General features: G+C 46.6%; 1 protein-coding gene across 4 annotated transcripts in view; it reads left to right on the top strand.

Moving 5' to 3' along the window:
- The window catches only part of LOC115154268 (homeobox protein cut-like 1), a 203,485-nt gene that overhangs the window by 51,188 nt on the left and 139,797 nt on the right, over positions 1 to 12,500 (top strand). For all 4 annotated transcript variants that reach the window (XM_029700318.1, XM_029700319.1, XM_029700317.1 and 1 more), the window contains exon 2: positions 1,100 to 1,210. In XM_029700318.1, the coding sequence (XP_029556178.1) occupies positions 1,100 to 1,210 (111 nt within the window). The remainder of the gene's footprint in view (positions 1 to 1,099; positions 1,211 to 12,500) is intronic.

Below are 12,500 nucleotides of genomic sequence, written 5' to 3'. Positions count from 1 at the left end.
TGTTTTCCATATGGGGTGTGTGTGTTTTGTTTTCCATATGGAGTGTGTGTGTTTTGTTTTCCATATGGAGTGTGTGTGTTTTGTTTTCCATATGGAGTGTGTGTGTTTTGTTTTCCATATGGGGTGTGTGTGTGTTTCGTTTTCCATATGGGGTGTGTGTGTTTTGTTTTCCATATGGGGTGTGTGTGTGTTTTGTTTTCCATATGGGGTGTGTGTTTGTTTTCCATATGGGGTGTGTGTGTGTGTTTTGTTTTCCATATGGGGTGTGTGTGTGTGTTTTGTTTTCCATATGGGGGGGTGTGTGTGTGTGTGTTTTGTTTTCCATATGGGGTGTGTGTGTGTTTTGTTTTCCATATGGGGTGTGTGTGTTTTGTTTTCCATATGGGGTGTGTGTGTGTTTTGTTTTCCATATGGGGTGTGTGTTTGTTTTCCATATGGGGTGTGTGTGTGTGTGTTTTGTTTTCCATATGGGGGGTGTGTGTGTGTGTGTGTGTTTTGTTTTCCATATGGGGTGTGTGTTTGTTTTCCATATGGGGGGGGTGTGTGTGTGTGTGTGTTTTCCATATGGGGTGTGTGTTTGTTTTCCATATGGGGTGTGTGTGTGTGTGTTTTGTTTTCCATATGGGGGGTGTGTGTGTGTTTTGTTTTCCATATGGGGGTGTGTGTGTGTGTGTTTTCCATATGGGGGTGTGTGTGTGTGTTTTGTTTTCCATATGGGGTGTGTGTGTGTGTTTTGTTTTCCATATGGGGTGTGTGTGTGTGTTTTGTTTTCCATATGGGGGTGTGTGTGTGTTTTCCATATGGGGGGTGTGTGTGATGCCAGCCAGTAAGTAGTCATGGTGCCTGTGCTAGTGTTATATCTAGGTCTGTCTGTCTCTGTCTGGAGGGAGAGGAGAGAAGAGGCTGATTCTGTCTCTCTCTTCTCTCTCACGCTCCCCCTCTCCCAGTGAAGGGCTAGTGGTGCCAGACTACAGGGGGAAAAGAGAGTTAAAAGAAGAGGGGTTTTCTTGTTTGTCTGCTGATGTAAATGATGGTCACCCCCCACAGAGCCCTGTGTAATCATTTAGTGTTTTCTCCTCCTCCCCTCTTGGTCTCACAGAGAGAACTGAATGCCACAGCCACAGCCCTGGCCAACAGACAAGATGAGAGCGAGCAGTCCAGGAAAAAGCTAATCGACCAGAGCCGCGAGTTCAAGAAAAACACACCAGAGGTTAGTGTCTGCTCTGCTTCTGCCTGTCCCTATTTCCCCACACACACACACACACACACACACACACACACACACACACACACACACACACATCACATTAGTAGAGGCACAACAGACAGGATGTGTGTGTCTGTGTCACGGACATGCAGCATCATGGCCGAACAGACGTGTGTGTAGACCCTCGTCATCAATGCCTCTATTGTCATCCGACGGGGACGCATGACCCGTCCTTTTTGTGGGGGGCGGGGTCAGGGAAATGGTGCCCAGTCAAGCGGAGGAGACCTCTCATTGTTCACTGGCCCTCTGCCCCCCACCCTTCTTTCAGCTGCTTCCACTGGCGTTTTGTGTGTTTTATTTACCTTTTTGACAGTGTCTCTTCCTCTCCAATGGCTGAGCTCCTCATTTGTTCCTTCTCATTGGATTCCACTTCCCATGCGATCCAGTTAGCCCATCCTTACATTAGCCCATGCCAGCATAGTTTATTAAAGCACCATTCATTACATGTCATTACATAGGCTACTCAATGCTCCCTCTTGTAAGCTCCTACTCAAACCAGGTTTGTCAGTACAATCTGAAACCCTCTGGGAATCCCATCAAAGGATGACCGTAGTAGTCAGTAGCCCACAGCCACCCCCTCAAACTGAACTCTATTACTCCACTACAACCACCTTTTAAGGGATATTCCTTGTCGCATGGTTGGTCAAGGCTGTTCTGGACAGTTTTGATCTGCCCTGCTGCTTTTCTGTGAAGTCATGTCTTGAGTTGGTAAAAACTAGCGAGGCGTGTGAAGAGTTTTAAGGGGTGAGCGGTTCTTTATTTAAAGAGAACTCTGTTGTAGATCTGATTAAGCTGCCAGGGTTTAGGTATGCTGGCAAGGCCTTGGCAACGACGGAACAACGTCCAACAGAGGCTTCAATTACCGATACGTCAACATATTCCAGCACAACAAAAAGTGGCGCTTTTGATTCTGGTCTTTGATGACGACACTGTGATTCTCAAAATGGAAACTGAATTGGAGGCCCAGGATTGAAGATTGTAAAACAGATGTTAGATTTTTGAAATATTATTTTAAATTACACCAAATGACCCTAAGAAATGCAGAAGTAGACTCTTGTCCCTCCTACCCTTAGCTCCGTCGACTGTTCCCATTGAAGAGTGACCACTATCTAGCCTATTCTCCTCTGCCTTGTCAGTTATTCTACCCTCCTAGCACCACCACCATCGTTTTCACAGGTTGCCATTTTCTCATGCTCCTAAAATGCATCGATGCTGATGACATAAACCCTCTATTCAGACAGAAAATGGGCCCATTTTGCACCGCAGAGTTCCTCGGGGGGGTGGATTTGTTTTCCACCTAAATCTTGTAAACACCAGGAATGCGTGACGCTCCAGCTGTGCGGAGTGGTGCGGCCATTGTGTCCACCCGTCCGCCTCAGCTCCACGTCATGTGACCCTTTTGTGTGGCTCCTCCGTCGCCATGGCTCTCCTCTCCTCAAACAAAAGAGAGCGCAGGAGAGAGCAATGCAAAATATATAGAGAACGAAAGAGTGAGAAGAACAAACAGACTGCAGGTGGGAGGACAGACGAGTAGCTTAATTGACTTACTGTAGTTGAAACAGAAATTAATCCGTTCAAACAATATTGAATGTAAAATGGATAACAAAAAATACTCATCAGATAATATGTACTGAATGTACTATTGCACCCACACACAGTCTTAGACGACGGCTTGGTGTTTTAGGTCTGGGCCCAGCTGAGTCAGCTCATCCTCAGGGCCCATTAGTTTGTTTGGTGATGTTACAGTAAGCCCCTCTGGCGGCCAGGTCATTGTCATTGCTCAGGGCAGTGCAGCCCTTCTCTGTCTGCCCCCCTCCCCCTCCACACACACACACACACACACGCACACACACAGAGCAACGCAGCACAGCAGTGCTATGTGCTGTGTCAGCAGCAGCCGTGCCATGCTTCATTCTGGGCCCTGACGACCCATGGTGCTCTGCAACACAGGCAGACCTAATGCACAGCAGACACAGAGGTCAGGAATCGTGTGACTTTTAGAGCAGGAGGACAACACCTCAACAGGACTGAGATCCAGCTTCTGTTCCACTCATTCATGTCCCTTCTATGCAGAGGTCTGCACACCATTATGAGATATAATACCTATTGGTGTGTTGTGCGTTTGATTTTGAATAAGTCTGTTTGTATGACGTCTCTGGAATGGACAGGTTGTGATCCATGGTACAAGATGGTATACAGCTGAGTTGTGAGCCCATTGGCAGGTGGTTTCTCTGGTGACTAGAGGCAGTCCTTATACAGCAAACATATTGAGGGTACACTGTCAATGTTTGGCACAATCGTTGCCTCACTACCCCAGAGGCCCCTTTCTTAGTCAGAGGAGTACGCCCCCAAAGTCATAAACCGCTCAGTCTACTCAGGAAGAGAGGGGACAAAGTGGCTTAGTCACTTTCAACATAATGGTCAAGTTTATGTAACCGTGAACTCCTTAGTTTCAGTTTGTCAGAAATTCTGTAAAAAAGAATCCATTGAACCTCAAAGGAGTGATGGATCACTATGTAGACCTGGGCCTCCACTAGGAGATCACACTGATGTGAGCCGAAATGACTGATGACATAATGAAAATGTCTCTTTCATTAAGAGTGACATTGTGTCACTTCTGTCAGTCTTCCCAGCCTCAGATATAGATTGAGAACTTTATTTTGGGACTTTAGACAAACCCAGGAGTTATTCCGATTGCTCAGAGGAGGCCGTTAGCCAGCCTTGATGAAATATCTACTGAAAGTGATACAGTGCGATAGGGAACACTATTGATATGTGTTCAGCTGATGCAGTGCTCTGCCAAACAAATATTGTGTTGTCCAGGGAAGAGCTTGGATAAGAATGTCATGGCCATTGTGCTCCTCTCCCCAGCAATTTGATCACGGCAGCCATTGTTGCTACCCCACCCCCTCCCCACTTCTTCCCTTTTCTCCTCCCCTTTTTTTGTCTGAAAATTCCTTCCGAGTTACCACTCCCTTAGTGTTGATGAATAAATGGAAAATAAAAACCTGTTTTGTCTCTGGGTCTCTAATAAATCAGGCTTCTTTTCCATATAAACCGTCCAGGGCTGCAATTTATGTTTGAGCTTAATAACCCGTTACTAAATTAATCGTGCTGGGGTTTTGGCTGGGAGGCTGTGTTCTCGGGGATTCTGTGAACTCTGTAAGAGAGGGAAAAAAGGAAAAGGGAAAAAATAACTGCTCTAGTTGCCAGAATGGGCCCAGAACCCAAGGTACAAAACATCAAGGGGTTCCGGCAGAGGGGTGGAAATTTCATCCCTCTGTCGCTTGGAGCTGGAAAGCTACCTTAATTACTGCTCTGTTCAGAGGGGGCTCAGGGTTGCTAACTCAATGTAGTGTTTCATCTCGTCTCTCTGAGAAGGGGAGTTATGGACACCCTTTCAAAGTGTTTCATCTCGTCTCTCTGAGAAGGGGAGTTATGGACACCCTTTCAAAGTGTTTCATCTCGTCTCTCTGAGAAGGGGAGTTATGGACACCCTTTCAAAGTGTTTCATCTCGTCTCTCTGAGAAGGGGAGTTATGGACACCCTTTCAAAGTGTTTCATCTCGTCTCTCTGAGAAGGGGAGTTATGGACACCCTTTCAAAGTGTTTCATCTCGTCTCTCTGAGAAGGGGAGTTATGGACACCCTTTCAAAGTGTTTCATCTCGTCTCTCTGAGAAGGGGAGTTATGGACACCCTTTCAAAGTGCTGAGTGTCTCTTCCTCTCTGCACTCCTGGTGAGGATATTTTGGGGTTGTTCGGTTCACCTCCATTTTGGCTCAGAGTGCAGACCATGCAAGTGTTGCATGTGACTTCCCTCTCAAACTTATTTTTGTCTGAAGACAGTAAAAGAGGGTATTGATTACCTTTGTTTTTAGTTACAGATTCCACCCGATAACTTCTCAAGGAGTTGTCTGGTATTAAATTGAAAAGAGGGTGATTTCTACACCTCTTTATGTACTACTGTTCTTTGTAATGCATGAGCGTTCCCGGTCCTTTATTTTGTCAAGTGGAATGATAAGACGGAACAGGTAGTTTAATGAACAAGGGGATTTCTAGCAGTGTTATCACTGCTTGACCTCACGGCTGTACGGTGTTGCAATTTACCTCTGTCTGATAGAGGCCTGATATGTCCACCTTACGCTCCCCTCTTAAAGAGAGACATCCTTCCTTTCTGCTGGAAGTTGCATTTGTTTTCCAATAATTCAATTATACGGCCTGTTTCTTCTCTTGTTCAATACGGCTTTGTTGCCATCCGAGAGAAAAGGACTGAATTCCAGGACACACTTTGTGAATAAGATACAAGGGCATTCAGTAGGTTAAATCATTCCAGACAAGTCTGCGTGGAAGAGGTTCATCTGATTCTGACAGAATTCAGGGATTCTGTCTCGGCCCTTTCCCACTTTGTCAGATGATATTTGAGTTTGATATTTACCTTGTGACATAAGATGCCCTTTTTTATTTTCTGAGTAGGAGTCTAACCGTGTGGCATCACCAGAATCATGACAAGACGTCATAAGTGCTCTTGTCAGGTTGACCTACTGTTTTCCATATGAAAGTTGGTAGGAAGTGACCTCCAGAGAGGGTGAGGACTGAGCTGAGTGTCTGACTTGAGTCAAAAGAGGGCTTCATTTAATCACTGTCATCTCTGTTTGTTTTGTATCCTGAAATAGTCTAACGGAACGAGGGCGCATGTTTGAATCCAAATTGTATTGCATTGGAGTTGTACAGTCCATATTCTAATAAATGTCAATCAGTATGTCTTTACCTCAAATTAAGTGTTTGTTATTTTCAGTCTCTGTCAGACCACTTGTCCAGTGCCCATAGTACTCAGATATAAAGCTCATCAGAATGAACGCCCTGCATTTGGCAAGAGGGCCGTCGATGACTCTGCTTGCGCATACTGTACGTAATTATATCTCTACTACCAAGCTTCTCTCAGTGGTGCCCCATGAAGGCGCCCACATATGCTAGTGATCCTTATCCCGCTCTGGCTGTGGCTGTGTTGAAACAGGCTTTGGACTGTGATTGGCCCGTCTGTGGACAGTTTGGGCTGGGAGTGTGAAAGAGGCTTTATGTGATAAACTGCCCTGAAATGGTTGTCTGAGCTGCTTCCACAGTCAAACTATTTAAATAAAGCCATATTCATCCCCCGCCTGTCGAGCTGACATATTTCCAGTTCAGTAATGTATTAGAAGCATTGATAGCAGGCCACGTCTAAAAAAATAAATATAAAAAAGAATGTAAATACCTCCACCAGCCTAAGTTGGCCTTTTGATAGCAACTCAATTCTGAGCATTTCATCTTAGCCAAACCCCATGCATATTAAAAGGGGGTTTATAAACTGTGTGAAAAATGCGACTTCTCTTCTCAACAACATCAATAAATTGAGCATGTTGAACACCACAAAATAGCACTGAAGCTGTTCATGGAGACACTGCAGGAGGCAGACGTCTGTTTTTAAACGGGTGTTTATCTTCATCTGAAATCCCAGTTGACTAAACATGGAGCCTCAGATCAGGTCTAAGACACAGTCTTGTGCTGCCTGTAAAAAGAACATGTATACAAGATCCCATCAATGTGAAAATCAGTCAGGGTGGCTGGGAGCAGCATTACTGTGTACAGGATTCTTTTTGCTCAGTCTGGTGGCCCTTGTGTTTGTTTGGGCCCTGAGCTTAGCGGGGCCATTGGGTGGTGTCTTCTGCTGCAGTCACTCAGCCCTACACCCACCCAGCCTTCCATCACCCTGCAACTGCTAGCCTGCCTGGCCCTCCTGCCTGCCAGTCGGCCCCGTCTGCCTCCCTGAGAATGTGCTGTGCAGTGCCGGGGGATTTCTGAGGCTGCCAGGGCCTATCAGAGGGAGCAGCAAAGTGAGCGTTCCTGACAAAGTGAATATAGTAATTAGGGCTGATCCGTTGGCATGGCGCCCAACCCTGACTGACTGGCGTCTCCCACAGTTAATTATAGCCCTCCTGTTTAACACGACGCAGGGATATTTACCAGCCAGACAGCCAGCGAACCAACCAACGACAGAGGAGTGAGAACTTCAGCCACCGACGCCTCCCCTTTTTTGCCCTCAAACCCGCCTATTGAGTTCAGAGGCGGGCCTGGTAATCCAGCCTGACTGAGGAATTTGGTGGATGGAAGGAGGACGGGAGGGGGAGGTCTGACTGACTGGCTCTCCCAGTCTACCACACAGCTCGGCAGGGGGTGGTGATGATTTACGCCAAGGGGACTTCTCCTTGATGAGTTTTAGCCGGACGTACTGTACTCTGTAGGGCAGCAGTCTGCCTGCATCATGGACTGTACTCTGTAGGGCAGCAGTCTGCCTACATCATGTACTGTACTCTGTAGGGCAGCAGTCTGCCTACATCATGGACTGTACACTGTAGGGCAGCAGTCTGCCTACATCATGGACTGTACTCTAGGGCAGCAGTCTGCCTACATCATGGACTGTACTCTGTAGGGCAGCAGTCTGCCTACATCATGGACTGTACTCTGTAGGGCAGCAGTCTGCTTGCATCATGTACTCTGTAGGGCAGCAGTCTGCCTACATCATGTACTGTACTCTGTAGGGCAGCAGTCTGCCTGCATCATGTACTGTACTCTAGGGCAGCAGTCTGCCTGCATCATGTACTGTACTCTGTAGGGCAGCATTCTGCCTACATCATGTACTGTACTCTGTAGGGCAGCAGTCTGCCTACATCATGGACTGTACTCTGTAGGGCAGCAGTCTGCCTACATCATGTACTGTACTCTGTAGGGCAGCAGTCTGCCTACATCATGTTCTGTACTCTGTAGGGCAGCAGTCTGCCTGCATCATGGACTGTACTCTGTAGGGCAGCAGTCTGCCTACATCATGTACTGTACTCTGTAGAGCAGCCGTCTGCCTGCGTCATGTACTGTACACTGTAGGGCAGCAGTCTGCCTGCATCATGTACTGTACTCTGTAGGGCAGCAGTCTGCCTGCATCATGTACTGTACACTGTAGGGCAGCAGTCTGCCTGCATCATGTACTGTACTCTGCTGCCCTACAGTCTGCCTACATCATGTACTGTACTCTGTACGGCAGCCGTCTACCTAGATCAACCCACTCCCCCTCCAAAGGTCAACCAACTCCCCCTAAATTATTTGCATTTTAGATACATGCTAAATGATTGGGCGAGTGGGTGAGAGAACACTAACTGCGTAGTACAGAGATATATTCATTGAGGGAACATTATCCCTTGCCCGTGCGTAAATGTGTGTGAGGGTCGTTTGTTTATGTGTGAGGGGTTCATCAGAGAGCCACGGCATCAGTGACGTACACCAGCGAATGACCCATTTCTCTGACCCTTTCTCTCACCATGAGCCCCTGTCTCTGGGACTCTGTGAAAAGAGGGGCCTCCTCCACCCCTTCTACACCCGGCTGTAAATCTGAATTCCAGCTTCTCTCAAAGACCCCAAAAGGAATGGAAATGGTCCCAATAATATAACTAATCCCTATGGAACTTTCCCACGCAAAGACTCTGCTTATCGTCATTAAGCCCCATTCACTTTTAATTCATCATTAATTATTACAATTACTCTGAGCACTGTGCTCACAGAATACAGTGTACTGTTTGAAAGTCACTTAATGTAACTATATACCTAAATTCACTTCACAATATGCCAAGATGCATTGAAAGATTATGCAAGATGATCTAATCTCGGTTATTGATTCTGTGCAGGCGAGTTGTACCTTATTTCCCGTAGTCCGATGATGGGACGCGGCTCTTAGCAGTGATGGGCTCAGAGCCCATTGCCCCCAAAGGTGTGGAGCACAGCCACCTGGGGGAGTCAGTCGCAGGTGAGTCTATGGTGTTTCCCACAGCACTGCCTTCATGTGTCTATCAGGAGCGGACATGTTTGTGCCAAATGCACCAAGCGCATGCCCCAGTGTGCCTCCATACCTGATGGTGCCTCACAGCTGGATCACTGAGCCTAAAAACCCTCTGAAAAATACAATAAAACACTGGAACTTGTGGACTGCTGATGCATTTGCCATCAAATGCCCAAACTAATTTTAAGTATCTCCCTCTTTTTTTAAGCTCACTTGTTTAATGCACTGGTACATTGCATATCTGCCTCAAGGATTTGGTCCATCTGGTCAGCTAATGCTGGGTTGATGGAAGAGTGGAACTGACAGGAGTTGAGCACATGCCATCTCATCACCTCTGGGGATCTGTGATTAGCTAGCTGCTTTCCACATGCTCTCTGGGACAGAAAGAGGATTGCTTGTTGGGTTTGGAGGACCGTGGGGAGACAGATGGGCATGGGGCATTCCTCACTGCACCCTCGCTCTCTGACAGCATTCAGTACAAGACCCTGGACGCCAGCCTAGTCATCGTGCCATCCTACTGCAGGATGAGGCTAAATGAAGGTTCTCTCCACTTTGGTCCCTATGAAAGCACCTATTTTGGCTCCAGTTTCCCTTGGTGGTTTTGCCCATTGTATCATGTACTCTGATGGCAGTAAATCAACAATGGTAGGAATCATTGTTCCACATGAGGGTGGTCTCCGAGTGCTTACATTACAAACCAAGGTGTGAGGACTCTTTATGCTAGCAGCTACATGTACATATGTGGCATTACTGGCATCTCAAATGAGATCATTTAACTCCCATTCAACATATCTTGGTTTAATTGCTTTCCCTCTACATAAAACAGATTGTTATTATTGTATTCCAAAGCCAGACACATGGCATTTACCCCCACTCATATGCAAGGAAGGTTGGTATTACATGAAAACCTTGTGGTAACCTCTCCATGCCCCTGCGCAAATGAAAAATCCACCCACTGACAGACAATAACAAGGTGGCACCCACTTTAAATTAAAGCACCCCATCACCACACTAGATAGAGGGGGGCGACCGGGGAGCTTTGAGTCCAAATGAAGAGGAGGGGGCCTGAGTAGATCAAGCGATTAGAGTAGGGGGAAATTGGATATGGTCCCGCTAGGCTCTGGCTAGCCCCACAGTGCGGGGGGGAATGATTGCAGAACACAAGGCCATTAGACAGACAGCAACTGGGAATAGGCCTCTCCCTCTGGAATTAAGCCACTCTCCTCGGCCACCTATCCCAGCATGCAGAGGGAGCCTGGCCATCCGTCTTCCTATGACAGCAGATCTGTCACTGCAACCCCCCCATCATTCCAGCAGGTAAGACCCTGGATATCCACTAATTCAGCAGGATGCTGTTCAGTATTAGATGGAGCTCATAATATACTCAAGCACACATGCTACATGGGCATATAAGGGCTGCACAATATGGGCAAAAAACACTTGGGTGAACTGTTGGAATCATTGAAAAAGAATGATTTATATTAAGAAGCAAAGTGGAACGCAGCATAGTTTTTGTTTGGAACATTCTTGTGACTGCATTTGACCTAACAGAACAGTCTGCAAACGTATAGTAAAACTAACAGTGGGGAGGAGGAACTGAACTGTTTCAGTGATGAATATCGCACGTCAATATTATGATTTCGATGTGAATTTGATTAATTGTGCAGCCCTAGCGCATATGCACACGCCATTTACACCCATACACGCACACACAATTACTTTCCTCAAGATTTGTGATCACATTTGACCATCATTTGAGGTGAGATTTGTTTGTTTTGTCGTCTTAGGAGAGACATGATTTTGTGTGCCTTCGTGTTTGTTTGTTTACCTTGAATTCTTAACACCTCACATACATAGCAACCAAGACATTTATCCATATTTGTAGGTGTGAAAAAGAAGGCACTATTCGAAACCCCTTGGGAGTGTGTCTTAGAGTCTGTGCTTGACTTTTCTAAATATGCCATTTCAAGTTACCAAGGCTATCATTTATCTTTTTAATGAATAGTTTGTTTGTTTTGCATTTGTATGTCATTATACGTGTCTGGTAGTGTCTGTTTCTTTGTACATCTGCTTTTGGAAGTGTGTTCCTTTGTCTGGGTCGTGTGTGTGTGTGTGTGTGTGTGTGTGTGTGTGTGTGTGTGTGTGTGTGTGTGTGTGTGTGTGTGTGTGTGTGTGTGTGTGCATGCATACACACACTTATGTGGTCACATCCTCACCCCCCCCTTCCTCTTTGCTTCGTCGCGCGGCGTTTCCCTCTATGGGTGGTCGACGGGCGCGAGGCGCAGGCTTGCCCGGAGATGGAGTTTCAAGGCGGGTGGGAGGGAGGCTGGCTTCAGTCACTCAGAGGAAGCTCAGAGCTCTGTCAGGGCCATCCCTCCCTCCACTCATACGCTACAGACACACACACACTACACACACCCCACATCACCACTGCACTCCCCCGGCCCGGGTTCTATTTACACAGGCTCCTCTTACTGCCAGTCCATGGTGTGCCTTTCCTGTGCTTTTCATCACCAGTCCACTGCAGGCCCACACTGGCCCCCGTATGTCCCTACTCACTGACGACAGTTGTCCCCCACCTCTCTGTCTGTGTGTGTCTATCCTTTTTCTTTCATTCTGTCTTTGTTGTTGCTTCTCTCGCACACTCAACAGCAACCCCCTTTCTTTTTGTCTCTCCCTGTGTCTCTTCCTTATATCGACACTGAACTAAAATACAAACGCAACATGTAAAGTGTTGATCCCATGTTTCATGAGCTGAAATAAAACCATCCCAGAAATGTTCCATAAAACTTATTTCTCTCAGATTTTGTGCACAAATTTGTTTACATCCCTGTTAGTGAGCATTTCTCCTTTGCCTGTCAGGTGGATGGATTATCTTGGCAATGTCAAGTAGTTTATTAAACAGCATGATCACTACAGGTGCATGTTGTGATGGGGAAAATAAAAGGCCATTCTAAAATGTGCAGTTTTGTCACACAACAAAATGCCGCAGATATCTCAAGTTTTGAGGGAGTGTGCAATTGCCATGCTGACTGCAGGAATGTCCACCAGAGCTGTTGCCAGAGAATTTAATGTTCATTTTTTCTACCATAAGCCTCCTCAATGTCGTTTTAGTCAACCGGCCTCACAACCGCAGACCACGTGTATGGCGTCGTGTGGGCTAGTGGTTTGCTGATGTCAACATTGTGAACAGCGTGCCCCATGGTGGCGGTGGGGTTATGGTATGGGAAGGCATAAGCTATGGACAATGAACACAATTGTATTTTATCTATGGCAATTTGAATGCACCCACTAACTCCATGTCTCTCATTAAACACTTTAAGGTTGGTCTCAGAAAAGCAGGCTATATGAGAGGATGGCTGGTACTGCCCA

The sequence above is a fragment of the Salmo trutta genome, chromosome 19 (assembly GCF_901001165.1).
Source record: "Salmo trutta chromosome 19, fSalTru1.1, whole genome shotgun sequence".
Lineage (NCBI taxonomy): Eukaryota > Metazoa > Chordata > Actinopteri > Salmoniformes > Salmonidae > Salmo > Salmo trutta.
The sequence above is the reverse complement of the archived record's forward strand: the minus strand, read 5'-3'. Positions and strand labels throughout refer to the sequence as shown.